Source organism: Antechinus flavipes, chromosome 3 (genome assembly GCF_016432865.1).
Source record: "Antechinus flavipes isolate AdamAnt ecotype Samford, QLD, Australia chromosome 3, AdamAnt_v2, whole genome shotgun sequence".
NCBI lineage: Eukaryota > Metazoa > Chordata > Mammalia > Dasyuromorphia > Dasyuridae > Antechinus > Antechinus flavipes.
In genome coordinates this window covers 222,582,662-222,602,932 of record NC_067400.1, presented here as the reverse complement: position 1 = coordinate 222,602,932, position 20,271 = coordinate 222,582,662, and the positions used below count along the sequence as shown (strand labels likewise).

The window sequence follows — 20,271 nt, the reverse complement described above, 5'->3', positions numbered from 1 at the left end:
CTACCACTCTACAATTTAGTGACTGATTCTGTCACTAAGTTAAATTAAGTAAAATTTTTGAAGTAAAAAAAAAATTAAATTCTCTTCCAGATGACTAGTCGTTCGTCATATACCTAAAGATAAAGATCCAATTCCCCTAAGTCTTTTCTCCTCTAAGTTAACATTCTCAGTTCTTTCAGCTCCTTGGACAATGTGACTCTTTACCATGCAGATATTCTAGAGAAATCTAAACAAACTCACCACAAGAAGGGGCTAAAAGAAATACGGGATACAATTAGGAGATCTGGCAAGCCCTAGTAAGAAATGCCAAATCCTACCCAGAATTTAAGAACTAAGAAAAACAGAGGAGAGGAGTGACAATGAGCAATTTTGATATGTAGAAGAGAGGAGAAGAGGAAAATCATGACAGGTAGTCTCTATTTTTTTTTTCAGTAAAGTAGAAGGCAAACTCCTTGAATAATAGGAGAGAAAATAGTATGAGGAAGGAAAATAAGGCTTCAAGGAACTTTAGTCCATCAGGGAAGAATAAAAGGATGGCCATATAGCAATTAGATAAGTTAATACATCTTTAATGGAGTCAATTATCAAAAGTATTTTATTTTCTCTTGGAATCATAAGCAAGGAATGGAGAAGGTAAAAAGTAGGTACAAATCAAAGTTTGGCTTTGGCAAGGGAAGAATGGTAGGATTTGGACAAAGAAGCAAAATTCAAATTCAAGGAAATGTACATAGCTCAATAGGTCAATCATAGTTTGTAGAGGAAAAATGTACTATTATATAAGTTCCTTGTAGGCAGAAATTGCTGCTTACTTTTCAAGGTATCTTGAAGTTGCCATCTATGTAATAGCTATCTAATACTTGTTGGATTTAATTGAAGTATATTTATTTTTCTTGTCACTAACCATAAAGAAAATACTCTGTTACACAGAACTCACCTATTATATTTTTGTTTGCTTTCTAATTAAATTCAAAGATCAAAAGTTTTTTCCTAGGTCTGAGTTCTATTTGCATTTGTTATCACAGCAAATATGCTATCCAATGTGACTTCGCCAAAGATGACCTATCCTTAGCCTCCTTTTTTTAAATCAGAGTTGAATCCATCCATAAAAGAATTGCAGACTCGCTGTTGGTTATCTATCAGAAATAATATGAAGTGAGAAAGATGCCAAAAAGACAGGTTATGAACAAAGTTTCCAATTTTCAAAGTTAGGGGGAAAAATTCTAAACTACAGTTAAGCTGACGTATTTAACGCTGCTCTCTGGCAAATTATAGGGGGAAAATGTTAAATGTGACCATTTAGGGAAAAAAAAGTCACAAAAAGCCAAGATGCTAATTAATGTCATGTAATACTGAGATTAGGCACTTAATAAATATTGGATTGAGTTATATAAAGTGAATCTGGATCTTTTTGATGGGATTATTAGACTAGTGAATGTATCTTAATAACAGGGAGTATCAATAGGACTAAGGAAATCTGAGATCAAGATTTCCCTTCATTAAATTACTAGATATGCGATATTAGACAAATCATTCAAGTCAAAGAGCTTCGGTTTCTTTTTTCTAAGAGAGAAATGGCTGACCTCAAGATTATCACAAAAATCAATCGCACTTTCTGCATTTCCTTTTATCTCTCCCTTTTTCTCTCTTTCCCTCTTTTCTTTCTGTCTGTCTATCTCTCTCTTTCTCACGCACACACATTGCTCAAAAAGTGATTTGGAAAATTGTAGTATTATTTACAAAGTATTAGGTTTATTCTAGCAAAACACTGACAAAGGTCATTTATGATAGCCTAATGAGTAAGTTAAAGAAATAGGGATTAAATCAGCATATGATTTAATCAGTATCTGATAAGAGTCAAATCTCAATAGAATTTTTTGAGATGGAAGAGTCCTTCAAGATCATGTAATCAATGCCCTTCATTTTATACATGACAAAACTAAGGTCCAGAGAGGTCAAAGAACTAAGATTATACAGTTAGAATCATGTAGTTGAATAATTGTAGCCAAAGAATATTGGTTAATGGTCTGGGGTCAACCTTGAAGGAGGTCTCCACTGTCTTGCCCCAGGGATCCATATATCCTTGATCCTCCTCTCCATTTTTAACCAATTACTTTGATGAAAATACAGAAGGCTTATCAAGTTTAAGTAGAACAAAAAGCAGGGAGGGATAGCTAATATACAAGGGATGAAAAAAAAATAAAGATTCCAGGCATGACAGTTATAGCATTTATTCCCAGTCTACATAATGAAATTTACCAGGGCTCAATGTTAAATGTAGGCATTTTAGAGGGTGTGTGTGTGTGTGTGTGTGTGTGTGTGTGTGTGTGTATGTATGTGTTATAATATCAATTTCAAAAGGACATATATTACAGCAGAAGTAATATGTCACACTGTTCTGAGTTAGGTTCAATCTACAACATTTAGTTTAACAACAATTAGTGTTTTTTTAAAAAAACAAAAATATCTAGTAGTTAGCTATAAATCCAATAAAACCAGTTATGACGTAGTTACCACAAAAAACTAATATAATCTTAGGAGTAACAAGAAGAATGAAATGTTCAGTTCACAGGCCTAATATTCTACTGCTTAAAGCAGGATAGCAGGTTCTTCATAAATACTGGCTAAATTGGAGAAGAGCATTTTTAAATTTTCAATCCACTATAACTGTGGAAATGCATCCCACACAGAAGCAGTGTGTTTATATACAGCAGACAGCATGTTGAAGCTGGAACAAAAAAGGCTGGTTCCAGATCCTGCCTCAAACACTATATGTGACTCTGAACAAACAAGTCACTTCACCTTTTTGGGCCTGTTTTACTCATCTATAAAATGAGGAATTTGGCCTTAATGACTTCTAAGACACCTTCAATCTCCAAGATCCTGAGAATGACCTTGATCAAGGCACTTTATTTCTATGTCTTAATTTCCTCTCCTGTAAAGTTGAAAGTATTGCACTAAATTTTTAAGGTCTTGGACCTAATATTCTATGCTTTTGTGATTCTTGCTTAGGCTCTGCCCAACTATTCTCCCATTCAGAAGATACAGGTCAAAATAAAACAAATACTTGTTTACCTCTGTATTGTCCTGAAGGTAAAGAGGGATTCATACCTAAAGAGTTATAAGTAATTAATCCACAAGCATTCAGTAAGCATCTATTATGGGCCAGGCATTTTCTCAGTGAAGGGATCTATAAGGGCAAAAATGAAACTACCTGTTTCTAAAGCACTCACAATCCCTAAAATTCTTTATTCATCCTCAAACATCCTTAATTAGGAAAATATTCTTTTATGAAGGTTTGATTCAGTTATGCTTATGTGGTCCATTGTTAAGCTGATAAATTACAGAAATTGCTGACCATCAAGATTGCAATTTATCCAGTGAGGTTCTAGAAATGAAAAAGTAAAGTGATTTATATTTAACTTATTCCCAAATTATAAATTAATTACAAAACAACCATGTAGTATGGTTCTACTAGAACAAAGCTTCAATCAAAATCAAATATAACTTCTTTTTGGACTTAAAGGATTTTTTCTCTATAAAACAAAATCTGAGTACCAAAGAAAGTTTGAAAAAACTATTATTCATTTTTGAGCTAAGATACTTTGAAGCACCAAAAAGCAATGTAAAAAATAATTAAGCCACATCAAGGAAAATAATCATAATCAATGAAATAATACAGAATATTTCAAATAAAACATTTTGTTAAAATGTGTTTTAGATAAACAAATGATATTTATCAATTTTAAAATGTATCTTGTATAATGGAAAATAGAAAAATGTGCCTTGTATTACTGAACACATTGAAAATATTTTAAAATACTTCTCTTAAATATATATGTGTGTATATTTATTTATTTATTTGTTCTCAGTTTACTTAAGCCATATTTGTTTTTCTCCTTTTTTAAAGAAAAAACCAAACTACTCCTATGTATCCATGAAAATTTAAAGTACTATATTTATCTTCATCCTAAATTAATTTTACATCATTTCTATTTTCTGAACCTTACCCAACAATCATATCTAACTAAAGAATGAATATAGACCAGTTAACATCAAGAACATTACCAAAAGAGCTTGTCATTTACCAAAGAATTTAAATTGGTTATCTTCTAAATCTATTTGACAGTATCAGACACTAAAGAAACATGAGAAAAAATAAAATTTCCTATCAAATTATGCTTGATAAAAATCCTAAATAAGAAAGATTTTAGTCCATTTTTAAATTTCCATGGTTAATATCAATATAGTACTGAAAATCTCCAGTCAATTAATATCTGCCCTTCTTCAGTTTTCAGTTAAAATAATTTCATTTTTTTTGTGTTAACTATGTTTCCGTAGTAAAAAGAGTCACTTAGTAAGTATCTAAAGGAACAATCCCATTACTTCTATTTTAATCAGTATTCCATTGAAACTTTAACAAAAATTTTTTTAGACATGAAGTTTCAGTTTTTTCATCTGTAATATGAGAGAATGTTACCCGACAAGCAACCACTAAAAGTGATTTTTCTTCATAGAAGTAAATTTGTAACAGCCACAGTGTGGCAGCACCTACACTCTAAATCAGACTTAAAATCTGTCAAGTCAACCGTGTTTAAAACTTTAGCTGATACTGCTTTTGCTTATGGATCTAAAAAAATTATCTTTTAAAAGGTAGGAATATCTGGTTCATAATATATTTAACTGAGAAGTCATTTCATTTAAAACATATTCATATTCTACTAACAATTAAAATGATTGAGGAAGAACAAGTAGAAAGGGTAGCATGAATTCCTCCCAAAAAGTACAGTGTCAAATTTTCCTGAGACAGCCAATTTTTCTACCAAGGTAGGAAAGTAGCTATGCTATTTATAGAATGCTATAAAGGTTGGAATGCCTCTTTATCTGATCTTATATGGCAAAGAAGTTTTCTACATAACTTACCTGTTCAATAATTAAATGTTAAATACTTTGGTAAGATATTTTTGATGAAAATTTTCCTAAAATTCATTACAAAGTTCCTTTTCTTGAATATTCAGGATATAATTTAATATTATTATTTAGATAATATAATATTCTGAATATGTTAACTTTTTCTTGATTATGCATGCTTTAATTATGAACATCAATTATCATACTATGCTTTAATACAGCCATGCTCTCAGAGTCTAATGAATTACATGGAAACGAACACTAAATGATCCCAGACTTTTGCTTTATAAAACGTTTCTATTTTTTACATTTGTTCATTCTCTCCTGTCAAAAAAAACTTCTCATGGCTAAAATATTACCTGTCTTAAGTAGATTCATTTTTTCTTGTCTTTAAGGCTGGAAGACAGATGACTAACCTCTTAAAATGGGAAAAAACTAAGAATCTAATATCTGTAAGTAGGAATCTCCAGGTATCTCCTATGGAGCATAAAAGCTTTGAGACAGCTTTTTTGGTAGCTAAGAACCTCAAGCTTTACCCACCATTACTCCCAGGTTTCCCAGTTATATACTAGATCAAAGCTTCTTAAACTGTGCTTTGCACTCCAAATTGGTGGGGAGAGAGGTAGCAAAATTTATTATTTAATATTAAATTATTAATTTAACTAATTTATTTATATTTATATTTAACTAATAATATATTTAAATTTTATTATTTAAAATCAGCACACGTTTAACTTTTGTACCTATTTTATACACACAAAAATGTCTTGGGCAAAAAAGGGTCACAAGTGGAAAAGTTTAAGAAGCCCTGAACTAACCGGCTAAGGTTTCTAAATACTATCACCTGCTTAGAGGCCTGTGTATCTTTTAATGAAGGCAATATTTTGCCTCATTAGAATGCATTCTTAATCTTCCCATAAAGGGAAAGAACAGGGAACCTGAGAATCCCAAAAGACCTGAATTCAAATCTCACCTCCAACATTTATTATTGTTATGGCTGTAGGCAAATACATTAGCTTCTTTAGATGTCGGCTTTAGTCTCCTCCTCTGCAAAACCTAAACAATAAAATCTTGGGTCCTCTACCTCTTAGCAGTTGTGAGGAACAAATGGGATAATGTGTGTAAGTGCTTGGCAGACCTTAAAGGGTTCCATAAATTTTTGTTAACATTTAAGTTTTTTTTTTTTTTTTCTAGTAACTGAAAGCACTCTGAACATCTTGATGTACTTATAAATATTCCTAATTCACCATGCATAAAGCATATAACCAGTTTAGGAGCTTCATGGGAGAACATAAATCTTTGATTAAATTGGCATTGTCTATATAATCAAGTACTATAACTCCATTGTGAATGTCTACCCTCATTCTTGTGACTAAGGTATTTTTTTTCTGTCTCAATTTCAAATTTAACTCTTTAAATAATTACTTCCAATAAGAAGTTTCAGAATCAGAGTTGGTTGGAATTGACCAAAAAGATCTCTGTAAAAACTCTTGATATGAATAAGAATCTTCTCTATAAGGGAAAATCTACAACCTTCCAAAGCAGGAAGCTCTATTTGAAAGGACTGCTAAGTTTTATATTATAACATTAAATTTTTATATATATATATATATATATATACTATATATATATATATATACTAAATTTGCCTTTTTAAGTTCCATTATTCCTAATTTTGTGGAATCAAGCATAAAAAAGCTAGTAAATGCTGCTTCCCAAGAATCTGATATTGCTAACTACTTCAACCACTCATTATTTGTGAAGCCAATTTTATATACATATATACATACGCATATGTGTGAGAATATACACATATATGTGTGTGCATGTATATTAGTGTATATATTGTGTACACATGATTTACATGTGATATCATGCATCTCAGTCATGTAAAATGATAGATTTTATTAATCAAAAGAGAAATCTAAAATCAATCAAACAATTTTTCAATATTAACTTTCATAATTTTCAAAATTCAAAGACTTTATATCTTACCTGTCTACTAGCTTTTTAGCAAATCCAAAATCAGTGAGCTTGATATGGCCTTCTTTATCTAATAATATATTTTCAGGTTTTAAATCTCTGTAAACTATTTCTTTGGAGTGCAGATATTCTATTGCACAGATAATCTCCGCAGAGTAAAATAGTCCTGTGCTGTTATTAAACCGTCCCATGTTTCTCAAGTAGCTGAAAAGTTCTCCTCCAGGAACATATTCCATCAACATATATAAAAATCTTTCATCATGGTAGGTCCAATATCTGCAATAAATAATTTTATATTTTGTTAGCAAATCATGAATCATATTGATAAATTAAGAAACAAAATTTCCAAGTTGTCCCTTAGAAGAAATCATTTTAAGTTTAATTATCATAAACAAAAAGTGGTTAACAGATTTCATACTATCATAAAGATACCAGGTAAGAAGGACATTATTTGGATTAACATGATAATCAAACTCAGAAATTTGTAATATACTTCACTAAGCAGAAGAATTTTATCACCATTACCTCCCAAAAAAACCCTCCAAAGACACCAAAAATCCCCATAGAGAATGTCTAAATAATTACCTACATAAGGTGGCAGTAGAGGAGCAGCATAGATAGCATGAAGTCATAGCTAGTCATATTTACATACAGAGAACAAAGGTAATCAAGCATGAAATATGAACAGAGAAAGAAGCATCAAAATTAGAGTGTACCCAGAATAGCTAGATCAACATTTTCATTTTACAAATTAGGAAACTGAGGCCAAACAAGCAAAGAGACTCATCCAGGATCATATAACTTCAGAAATTAATAATCATTTTGTACTTTAAGAAATGTATCATTCCCTTATACAGAAAAAGAAAAGGAAACAAACAATCGCCACACACACACAAATTTGTGAGAGTAGTGCAATCATTTCTGTAAAGTAACAGCTCCATAAGAAATGTCAATTATGTATTGGAAGAAGTTTGTTTTTTCTTAGGTAAAGAAAACATTTTATCAACTCTGAGTTCTAAATGAAGCTTTACATACAAATGTGCACTTGCATGTTTTTTCCTTATGGGCAACCCCACATCTTGCTTTAGTACATTAAACAAAAGACTTTACTGCACTTTCAGCTTTTGCCAACCTAGCAACTAGCTGCCCTGGCACAGTGGTGTTACCTGCTAATGAAAATCTGTCTGACTCATTGTTTAATCTATATTGTAGTGTGTGTGTGTGTGTGTGTGTGTGTGTTGTACACATATATACACACACACTTATATGTTTGTGTCTAATCTTATTTCATACCTTTCCATATCAAATTTCCTTATGGTGCTCACACAGGAGTTATGTTTCTGTGTTTCCTTTAATTACTTACAGTTTATTAAATTACACTTTATGTCAGTGTCTAGCATCTACATATTAACTGCCTTCCTCTTTTTCCCTCCCTATTCTAACTTTAATTCTCTTCATTTTACTTGTGGTATGGAAATATTTAAATTGCTCATTCTCTAGAGTCACATGAAGTTGCTCAGGGACTTAAGAATCTTAGCGTCCTTCAACCCCAACCCCACCTCTAGATTACCTAGAGGGAGCTTTAACCTGTTTCTCAGAGTACTCCCATTCTTTACTTGATCCTCCTATGCCTATCACTAGAGTTCATCACTTCCCACTTTTTATCCTCAGGACAGGGTCAGGAAGCAATTGGCTATTGTTCCCTTAGTATCATATATTGTTTTCACAAAGCTAAGTCAAGAATTCATGGACTAAGGGGATGAAGGGAAAGAAGGATATGACAAATGTATTCTTGATATGTTTTTCAATTTACTAAAGGAATCAACCTACCCTGCCATTTGTAATCAGATAAAGTGAACAGATCAGCCCTATCCCTTTTCTCATCTTACTGGCAACATTAAACTTGTCTGTGCAGAGGCAGAGAATGTCTTGTTTTATTTTGTTAAAAGTATTAAAATTGCAAGAATACTTTTCTGTTTTTTTAAGTTGCAAGCACGTCATTTTTCAGCAATATAATAAGCTTTTGTGGGCTAGCCTAAAAATCTAATTAGTATAAATAATACTGTTGTTTCTTGGAAGGAATAATTTCTAGTTTAGCAAAGATCACATACATATGAATTCTGGAAACAAATAACATTTGTAAAGTGGGGTCTTCCTGAACCTCTTTGTATAGTGTAATGTTTATAACTAACTAATAATCTAAGTAAAAGCAAGGAGTGCTTCAGTATAACTTGCCAGCAGCAACAACTCAATACTTTGCCTAAATGATCAATTACATCCAAATGTTAGTAGTTTCATTTGCTATGAGTAAGATTATTAAATAGGTAAGGAGGATACAAGTCTAAAAATGCCTGTTTTTAGCCTTGTCTGATCTTTACAATGTCACATTGTAGGCCAATTGTCTAAATATTATAGGAGAAGATATTCTACCTTTTCTCAGTCATTAAAAACAATACTGAATTCTCAGAGGTGGGCTTTACACGGTGCCTCAGAGGCAGAAGAAAAATAATGCACAAAGATCAAGCATCTTAAGGGAACATCTATGAAAGAAACCATGAGTGTAGGTTAGGAAGATAGAATTACAGAGTTATAAAAGCTTTAAAGATTAGAAGAATAACAGGAGTATTTGATTCCTAATGATAATACTGGGTCAAACTGTATATATGTCTTAAACTCGGAGTCAAGGAAGGAAAGTACAGTAGACCTGAAGTCAAATGTATTGAGTCTGACAATTAAACTTTGTGAACCTTTGTTTCCCAATCTACAAAATAGGGATAACAGCTATCCTAGCTACTTAGCAAGATTACTGGGAAACAAATGAGATGAATATACATGAAAGATAGTTTTATAGCAATTTATAAATGGAAGGTATCATCATTATTACTATAAATATATTGGTACATGTAGCCAAGGGATTCAAGTTCTGACTCTAGTACTAAGTGTGTCTGGGCCAATTTGTAATTCCAGTGAACCTCACTTTCCTTACCTATAAAATGAAAGGGTTGGATCAAAAAATCTTTGAGGTCTCTTATAGCTCTAAAATTATATGGCTCTCACTCTCCTCCCTTATAAATTATATTATTAAAATTCAATTATAGTTATGGGTGACAGTATTATTTTATTTCTACTCTCAATACTTTATTTTGGTGAGGTTGATCTGGTAAGAATTGTGATTTAGGAAAATTACTATGACAAATCAGGATTGGATGAATTGAAATAAGGAAAGAGAGAGGAGGCAGAGGAATCAATAGGAAAAAATAATAATAATTTTAAGTCAAAGGGCATTTATAGTTAAATGGGAAACACAACAATTATATATGTGTATACATACATATACAAGTATGTGGACACAGGTATAGCTATACATGTGTGTATTATAAAATTAATAAATATAAACACAGAGGCATACATAAGCACACACATAAAGTGGTTAAACATACAAGATAGTCTGGGAGGGATGACTGGCAATTTGGAGGAAAAGAATGAGAGTTAATGAAAAACATGGTACCTAAATTGCATTTTAAAGAAAACGAAAGGAGCAGCTATATGGCGCAGTGAATAGATCACCAGCCCTGAAGTGTCTTTACTAGATGTGTGACCTTGGGTAAGTCACTTCATTCTGTTTGCCTCAGTTACTTATCTGTAAATAATGAGCTGGAGAAGGAAATGGCAAATCACTTCATTATCTTTGCCAAGAAAACCCCAAAATAGGGTCATAAATAATCCCTATATGAAGCAAATGACTAATAAGAAAAATAAAGCTCAATTGAAACTAATATGTATAGAATGTTCTGCAAACTTTAAAGTGCTATATAATCAGTTATGTTCTGAAATTAATAGTAATCCTTTTACATGTGGGCTTCTAGTGGTCCCATCAATTCTGAAATTTAAATATGGCATGTCAACTCTTATACTGAATCAATATGATTTTTAAAACCTAAATATCATTCAAGTGGCAAGAATTTGAATGTAAACACTTTAGTTTATAGATATTCAGAGTATCTAATGATTTTAGATTTTTGATTTGATTTTAAATTTGATTCAGAGTATCTAATGATTTGAGGTTCACAGACTCAAAATTTAACCTGATTGGGACTAAGGAACCACTAAAGTAGATAATTCAGTTATTCGAGGTAGCATTTGGTAAAAATTGAAAATGTAATATTTTCAAAAAATTTTTGAAATTTTCAGTGAAAATTAATTTGTTACTAGGATTAATGTCAATTATTACCTTAGCATGAAATACTCAGATCATTCAAGCAAATATAAACTCAATAGCTTATTTGCTTGTCTAATTAGCATGTCTTAGGAAGTATTTCCAGGGCAAATCTATAACATCTCTATACTACCAAAACTAATCTGAACCCTGTCAATCACTACATAATTCAAACTGACACGTTTAGCCTGTTCCACCAATCTTTAGCAATGTACTAATACATTTTCCATTTTTTCCTACATTTGGCCTATGACAATTGAGATCAGATTAGTTAAGATAGCAATATTTACCAAGTGCTACTACATGCATAGATAGCTCTGTGAAAGTGGATGTATCAAAATATACTGGACTCATGCTGGGATATATTCAAGCAGAGACTAGAATATCATTTGTCTGAGTTTCCATAAACGGAATTTGTATATCAGGTGAGAGTTTGTGAGACTATTAGAACTATGAATTCTAAAATTCTGTGACAGTATAGTGTCCATTAAGGAGATTATCACAGGGAATAAGAGATTCATCTTTCTTTCTGCCCCTGGAAACCACAAAGTTTCTTGCCATAAGATCATAATTTCTTTATCCTGTTCCTAATTCTCATAAATTCTACTTCAGGGCAGGAAATGGGTCATGGGGAGGAGTGGGGGGAAAGGGGGAAGAAACTATTTCCTTTTTTTTTTTTTCTAATTTAACAAGTGGAAAGATTACTTCCAGCTTCCTGGGAAACACAAGCCTAGGATACTCTTTCCATATTAAATGCTAGGGAAGCTAAAAAAGGAAAATAATTCTTTTTCTAATTATCCATACTTCCCCAGAGTGACATTTCATTTAACCTAAAGCCAACATTTGAGTATTCCTTCAAAAGAGCTCTATATGCCAAATTCTCCAAGTAGAGCCAAGTTTTTTTTTTTTTTTTTTTTTTTTTTTTTAACACTAAAAAGGAAAGTCTAATGGAGGAGTAAAGGGAGGAAAATAAAAAAGAGGTGAAGGTAGGAGAGTGATAGGAAGCAATGCAGGTGATATTTCATCCACGAACTCCATGCAGATTTAAAAAATGGACCAGACTGAATCTTGATGGGGAACTCCAGAATAACAAAAGCAAACCAAAACAAAACAAACAAAATTCATGTTCTACAGATGAGTCCACATCAGCGTAAAGACACTCAGGGAGGTCTAAGGTCACTAGGGAAAGTTCAAGTTAAAAGCTTGATGTGTGGACTCTCTAGTACCCAGGAAGAGGCTGTGCAGTTGGGCTAGAAGAGATCCCAGTCCTAGACCCATTCTAGAGCACAGTCTAGAGACATAGGTACAAATTGATAGCTTTGTAACCAACTGCTTATTCAGTTCTGGATCAGAGATCCAGGTCAAACTGAGAAGGGGAACTGTACAGATGAGTAGCATTTGTGGGTAGGGAGGCCCTGGGCTATGTATGGAGAAAGCAGGAAATTAGGAAGCCAGAAGCAACAGTTTTATGGTTCAGAACCTCCAGGAGGCACTTCCAGTCTAGCCAGCCTGCAGAAGAATACTCAGGGCAGTAATGTCAGACCTAAAAAGAACCTATAAGTCAATTCTCCAGCTAGCTGACAGGAATGAAGGCCAGAAACAAGCTATTCTTGCACAATCTCACAGGTTCAGAACTTTCAAAATTCAGACCAGGGGGATAACAATCTGTCTTTGTCCTGGATCACTTTGATTGCATTGTCTCTGATATCAGGAGTAACATATATTTAATACCCCCAAAAAACATACATTCAATGCCCCCAAAAAACAGCAATAGGGCCAGCTTAAACCTGCCTTCCAGAAGTGTAGCAGAGCTAGAGGCATCATTAAGTCCAAAGTCTAGAATTAGTCTTGAAGAATGAGTAAACAAAAAAGGAACCTCAACATGAAGATGGCAGGGAAGCCCAAAAAAATCCATGCAAAAAAAAAAAAAAATCATGCAAAACATCTTCAGAGAAAAAAAGCTTGAGCACAAAGGCTACTAAAATTCTCAGAAGAAATGAAGCAAAATTTAGAAGAAAAGAAATTGGAAAAGAAATGTGTATTATCAAGAAAAAAATTAAAAAAGGAATTAACGGGTACAAATCCTTCAAGCAATAAACTCCTTGAAAATCTGGACCAAATAGAACCAATGACTCAATGAGGCAACAAGAAATATTAAAACAAAATCAAATGGCAGGGAGAGAGAAGCTCAGAAAAATTAATATCATATCAAAAACAAATAACCTAGAAAAAATTTTTCAATCATTAGGCTATCTGAACAGCATGATCAAAAAAGGTCTGAAAATATTTCTTTTTATTTTTTTGAGGCAGTTGGGGTTAAGTGACATGCCCAAGGTCCCATAGCTAGGAAGTTGTGGAGGACTTGCCAACCCCTCCCCACCCCCCTTCCGCCAATCCTCCCCAGCCAGCCTTGGACATCACAGGAGATGCAGCTCAAGAAACTGAGGGTAGCCTTGTAAGAGTGAACAAGGTGGCGTTGGGAGGAAGGGGTCCCACCCGAGAAGAAATGTGGTAGTTAAAGGAGAGGCATGCCAGACTGAGATGAGAGAATAATATCCACATACCTTATCAGGAAAGGAATGCTCACTTTGTACTTATGTGTAGCTTCCTAAAGATGAGAATATAGGGAATCATATATCTTCTATAGGCTAGAATATGTTTACGCTAAGCTATAGGAGCTAAAGGCATATACTGAGGATATAAAAAGGTTTCCTGGGCTTATAATAAACAGAGTCTCCCAACAGCCTGACTCTCGCCTCTCATTACTCATGGTCTTTGCCATCCAGGTGACCAGGCATAGCTGGTCATATAAGACCTGCATCACTCAGGAGTTTGGGCCGAGAACCCAAACAGGAAGTGTCTGAGGGCACATTTGAACTCAGGTCCTCCTAAGTTCAGGCCTGGTACTCTATTCACTGTACCATCTAGCTGCCCCCCAAAAAAATCTTAAAAGAAAATTGGTCACAGTACAAAGTAGAAATAGAATCTACCACTAGCCTCCTGAAAGGATACACAAAATGAAAATTTGCAAGAATATCATAAGCAAAATTTAGAACTTCCAAGTGAAAGAAAAAATACTACACGAAACTAGAAAGAAAGAATCAAATACCAAAGCACCACAATCAGCCTTGATTTAGCAGCCACCATCATAAAGGGGGAAAAAAAGGATTTTGAATATAATATTCCAGAAGACAAACAATATGAGCTTATAGTAAAAAAAAAAAAAAAAAAATTACTTAGCCAGTAAAACTGAGTAAAAAGCCATAGGGGATGGATTTTTTAATGAATTAGATCAGGACTTCCAAGCATTTCTCATGAAAAGATCAGAAATACAGAGTTCAAACACAAGGAAATAGAAATATAAAGAGGTAAAGATGAATGAACAATGGTTAAGAACTAAACAAAAATAAATTTGCTTACATTCAAAAATATATGGAGATAACACGAGTCTTCTCTGAGCCCTATTATCAGAATTCATAAAAGTCCATTTTAAAAGTAAAACAAAACAAAACATTGGAAAGATCAGGCATATGAAATATAACCAAAACTTCTCATTCTATTTCTAATTTATTTGCCTTATGATTTTTTTTAAAGTATTATGCAAATTGACACAGCTTATTCCTTTGAGGTATTCTTAAATTCTGGTCCTTTAGCCAAAAATTTAGCAGAACACAATCACTTTATAGTTTTGGAGTCCAGTTTAAATCATGGTATTTATAGATTAGATCAAGTAATTCTAAATTTCATTCCTGCAGAGAATCAGAATGGTGCTAAATTAATCATTTTGGTCTACAAGGTGATAACCCCCTAGAGAAAATGGCAAAAAGCTCAGGTATTATGGGAATGAAGAGATAAAACAAAGGGGAAAAAACTGTTTTGTTTGCATATAGGCTATTAAATCTTCAAAGTAGTATTGACATGAGATCTAAAACTGTTTAATCTCATCATTATTTAGGTCTAGAAATCTAAATTTTATTTAGGAGCAATTTGCAGCAAACCAATTCTCTTTCCCATTTTTTTCATAATCAAATAAAGCAATCAAGTCACCTACTAGAACTGCTGAGTGGAAAAAAGGCTTCTGGGATTCTCTGCCTAAATAGCAACAAGCAATGACACAGATGAGAGTTTAGATATAGCTGTAAAAGGACAATCTTTACTCCCATATCTCATCATCTGTCAAAAACCCAGAACTCAAATGCTATTTTAGGTTTGTAGGGAGATTTTTATTTACTGATAAAAGCATTATCTTTCTTTGCCTGGAAACAAAGACACCTGATATGTGGGCGTTTGAAATGCAAGCAGTCAATAAAAGTATTTTTGCTCCAACAAAGATCATGTTTAAACCATCTGCCTTAAGTAGTTACGGAAAGTCACTTCAGTTGCCTGACTTTTTTACTATTCTAAAAATCATCATTCATATGTTAAGATATAATAAAGGCCAATAAAGATACATTTCTAATCTCATTTAATTGTAGCTTTAAGTGATTATTAAATAAAAACCTAAATCATAATATCTGCCTCTTAAAAAAATGTTAATAAAGAAAGATGTCCTTGAGGCAAGGAAGTTCTCTACAAGAACACAAAATGATAATAAAAATTAAAATAGGGTAGGAAGAATTTTCCTCCTTCTTTCCCATAAGCAACAAAAAGTGTTCTCTTCCCATAGATCTCCAAAGTATGCATACTTTTACAGAGAATTAAGTTATTTGATAACACCAAATCTTCATATTTCCCAAAGATTTAAGAAACAAAGCTTTAGCAGTACTTCCTTTTAGAGTTGGTCAATCAAATCAGAAATAGAAGTGGATTTCAGCCTAGAAAAAACGAAGAACAAAATAAGAAATGGCCCTCCTCCCAAAATGATGACATTCTAGGAAAAGGTTAGAAAATTTTATGCCTCACAGAATTCTTTATTTGCTTAAAGAGAATCCCAAATATAGCTAACTGCCCATATCAAGATGCTCTCCCTAGACCCTCTGCCAAGTGCAGCTGACTTTACTTCTTCCTTCCTCCCAATCCTTGATGTCCTGTGAAACAATTTCATCATTTGACAGAACAGGTATTTTTTTTAAAAGGTCTATAATTGTACAACATAGCAAATAACAAGATGGAAATTCTAATCAAAATTTGACAGTCATTAAGTGACAAGAGAGGAGGTCAGAGGAGAAAGCCAGTGAACTTCTGCAGGAGTAGAACCTTTGAGACACTTTTTAAGCCTAAATTCAGAGACAGGAAGAGAGACCAGAGAAGGGGAAGAGAAAAACAAACCACAACAAAATCCAACAGATGCATATATGCTTTAGGAAGGGTGGGGTGACAGATTTTAAAAATATACTGGTTTTCACCTCTAAAGATGTCTTTATGTAAAAACAAAACTTGTACTATAATTTTTTTAATTTAAATAATGACACATACAGAGCGAAATACTATGACAAAACAACTTGTAATAATTAACATCTTTCATTTGGATTTTTCATGTGAACACTGGCACACATCAATAAATTTATTTTTCATTCATTCACTATCAAAACATATTTTCATTTTTATAAATTCATGTAGGCCCATAGAAGATCATTTCTTAAGTAATTATTACAATATGTCACAGAGTATTCTAAAAAATACTCTTCTAAAATTAAGGCTCCAAGAAGCACCATTATTATCAGACAGAAGCTGGTCTATTTACACACATCCTATATAGGAAACTTTTATGACATTGAATTGTAAGTAAAATATTCAATTAAATGAAAATTTAATTTTGAAAACTATTCATTATCTTGTTTTTTTTTTCTTTTTCTTTTCTTTTTTTCTTTTTCTTTCTTTCTTTCTTTTTTTTTTTTTTTTTTTTTTTGCTGTGGCAATTGGAGTTAAGTGATTTGCCCAGGGTCACACAGCTAGGAAGTGTTAAGTGTTTGAGGTCATATCTGAACTCAAGTCCTCCTGATTTCAGGGCTGGTGTTCTATCCATTGAACCACCTAGCTGCTCTAGTCTTGGGTTTTTCTAAATTGGTTTTTATATCACTTATATTTTCCCTGTATTCACCATCCTCTCATCCTATCCTTGCTCTCATACATTAACTTGCCAATTAAATTACTGAGGGGAAAAAGATTTTCATCCTTAAATATTAGTGTGATAAATCTTGAAATCAGAGAACTTTGGTTCAAATATCAATTCTTCCCATTAATATGGTGTGATTCTGAGCATGTCACTTAATCTTTCTGGATTTCTTCATTTATAAAATGAGGGTGGGGAACTAGAGTTCCTTTTTAGTTTAAGTCATGCTGCTTTGATTCAATGGTTCAAGTAAACATATAACTTTTCTCCCACTTAAAGGGCTTTATATATTTCAATACATCCGACTGCTATACAGACTTGTAGAAATGGTTAGAATTGAGTACAGAGTGAAACTTAAACCCAATAAAATATGTTAAGATATTTTTTAAATAGAGATCTGAGATGCAACTTCACTTCACATTCTTAGAACAGAGCCCCATCAATGTTACTGAAAAAAACACACTGGAACTTCTTATGCTATTATCCTTCCTGATGCTAGCTAACATTCTATTTAGATAAAATTTACATGAAATAGCTGGATCACAGAACTCTAGCCTCTCTCCCAAAGAGCTACAAAGATATGTATTTTTTTTTCCTTGAATAAGGAGAATTTGAAGGCATCAGTTACCTTTGTAAATTCAGTCTTAACTTCCAGAGTTCAGTTCCCAAAACTCTTTCTCTGTGAAAAAGGTGGGATAGGTGAAGGGTAGGAACTATGTTGATCATCTTTCATTCAGAAAGAAAGGAAAAAGGAATCAAATTAAAAGGTTTTATATAGAATATCAATACAACTATAATAAGAAGGAAAAAACTATCCGGGGGTGGGGGGGGAAGAGAGGGAAGGAATATTTTTGTCATCTCTGATAATAGGCTACTTACCAAGTCCCTAAAAAATACCAAAAGCCAGTCATTCCCCAATGGAGAAGTGGCTAAAGGAAATGATATTTTCAAAAGAATTGCAAAACAACAATCACATGTAAGGCTGTTTGAAATCACTAATAAGAAAAATGCTAAATAAAACAAATGAGGTTTCAGCTGATGTTCATAAAATTGGCAAAAATGACAAAAGATAGAACTAGTCAATGTTGGAGCATTTATTGAAAAACAGACATGTTAACACACTGTTGGTATTGTTGTGAATTGGTCCCACCATTCTAAAAGCAATTTATATGAAAAAAAAAAAGTTAATTATTCAAAAAATCCCAAACTTCTGAATATAAACCTCAAGAAGATCCAAGACATAATTCTATGGATATGAAAATATTCATAGCAAAGTCTGGAAAGATTTATACAAACTAATGCTGAACAAAACAAACAGAACCAGATATACATTGTACACAATAAGAGCAAGAATGTGGGATGATCAACTAAGAAAGGCTTGGTTCTTCTCCGTGATATGGTGATCCAAAGCAATTCCACTAGACTTTGGACAGAAAATACCATTTGCATCCAGAAAAAGAACTATGGAGACTGAATGTAAATAAGCACATGCTATGTTCACTTCTTTTTTCTGTTTGTTTTTTTCTCTCCCATTTTTTTTCTTTTGTTCTGATTTTTTTCTCCCAACATGATTCATAAAGCAATGTACATTAAAAATATTTTTTAAAAAGAAAATAATTACAAGAGCATTTTTGTATGCTCTTTTTGTAATAGTGAAATAAATTTTTATAAATAAAAAAAAAAACAGGAATTAGTGGATTCTCATCATTTGGGGAGTGACTAAATTAATTATGAGGGAAAAAATTACCATTGTGTGGAAAGGAACATAGGAAATTGAAAAAACAATGGGGAAAAGCATGAATTAATGCAATCAACATACATTTATTGATTACTATGTGCATGCTATTACAAATGAAAGCATTCAATAACCTCTGCTCTTCATGAGTTTATATTCAAAAAGTAGAAAGAACACACACATAAATATTAAGTAGTTAAATACAAAGTAGCTTGGGAAAGAGGACACTAACAGTTGGGGAGATAAGGAAAGGATTCATTTGTAAGGAAAAGAAGAATTCTACTAAACAGAGATGAAGAGGGAGTAACATTTCAGGTATGGAGAGTTGGCCAGTCCATGGAAATATGAGATAGAACATGCTCTATTTGACAAGATCACTAAAACTGGCAGATTCTAAAGGACTTCAAAAGGTATAGGAAACAAGAAATCACTAAAGTTGACTAAATGCGGGAGTGACATGGTCAGATCTGCATTGAAAGAAAATTATTTTAGCAGCATGAAGGACGGATTGGAATGGAGAGAAACTTTAGTTTGGTAGACCACTCAGGAAATAATAATCAAGGTAAGAGGTAATGAGGGCCTGAAATATAATGAAAGAAATAGGGTTGAATAGAAGAAATGATGTGGAAGAAGAAATGGCAAGATTTGACAAATGACTGGATGGATATGTTAGGTAAAGAAAGATTAAGACTCAAGGATAAGGCTGAGTTTAATAATCTGAAAGTGAAAAAATATTAGTACCTTTAACATTAATATAAAAGTTTGGAAGAGAGAAAGTTTTGAGGGGAAAATAAAAAATTCTGTTATGGTCATATTTGAAAGGTCATCAGGATATTTCTTTTGAAATGTTCAAAAGGCAAATGATGACATGGAACCATGACTCAGGTGAGTAGGACTGATGCATAATAAAACCAGGAAACAACATACACAGCAACTATGGTAATTTATGCAAAAAGACCACTAATATGAATGGTGTGTAAATATCATGACCAATGGTAGCTCCAGAAAAGAAAAGGAAATACAATTCCTTCCTTGTATTGGAGAGTAGGAACTATGATGTAATGTAGAATGATACCTATACCAAGAGAAATATTGTCAGGTTTTTTATTAATTTGTCTTTTGCTTTTTATTTTGTTTTATTTTTGACTTAACTACTTTCCATACCTACAAAAGAAAGTTTGTGTAACTAGGTGAATGGGGATTGGAGGAATGGATGTTTTTTCAATTTATCAATAAAACTCAATTTTTAAAAATTATGTTATATCAAACTTGGCTACTTAGTTAAGTACTTGGCTACTTTCAGCAATTTCATCAATATACAAAATGTATTTTCTAAAGCTTACTCAGAAAATCTAAATTGTATTCTGATGCATCCTA

The 20,271-nt window shown here is 32.7% G+C and overlaps 1 protein-coding gene across 2 annotated transcripts in view; it reads right to left on the bottom strand.

Annotated features, from left to right (window-relative positions):
• The window catches only part of PRKX (protein kinase cAMP-dependent X-linked catalytic subunit), a 138,228-nt gene that overhangs the window by 51,002 nt on the left and 66,955 nt on the right, over positions 1–20,271 (bottom strand). For both annotated transcript variants that reach the window (XM_051984573.1, XM_051984572.1), the window contains exon 3: positions 6,904–7,167. In XM_051984573.1, coding sequence (XP_051840533.1) covers positions 6,904–7,167 — 264 coding nt within the window. The remainder of the gene's footprint in view (positions 1–6,903; positions 7,168–20,271) is intronic.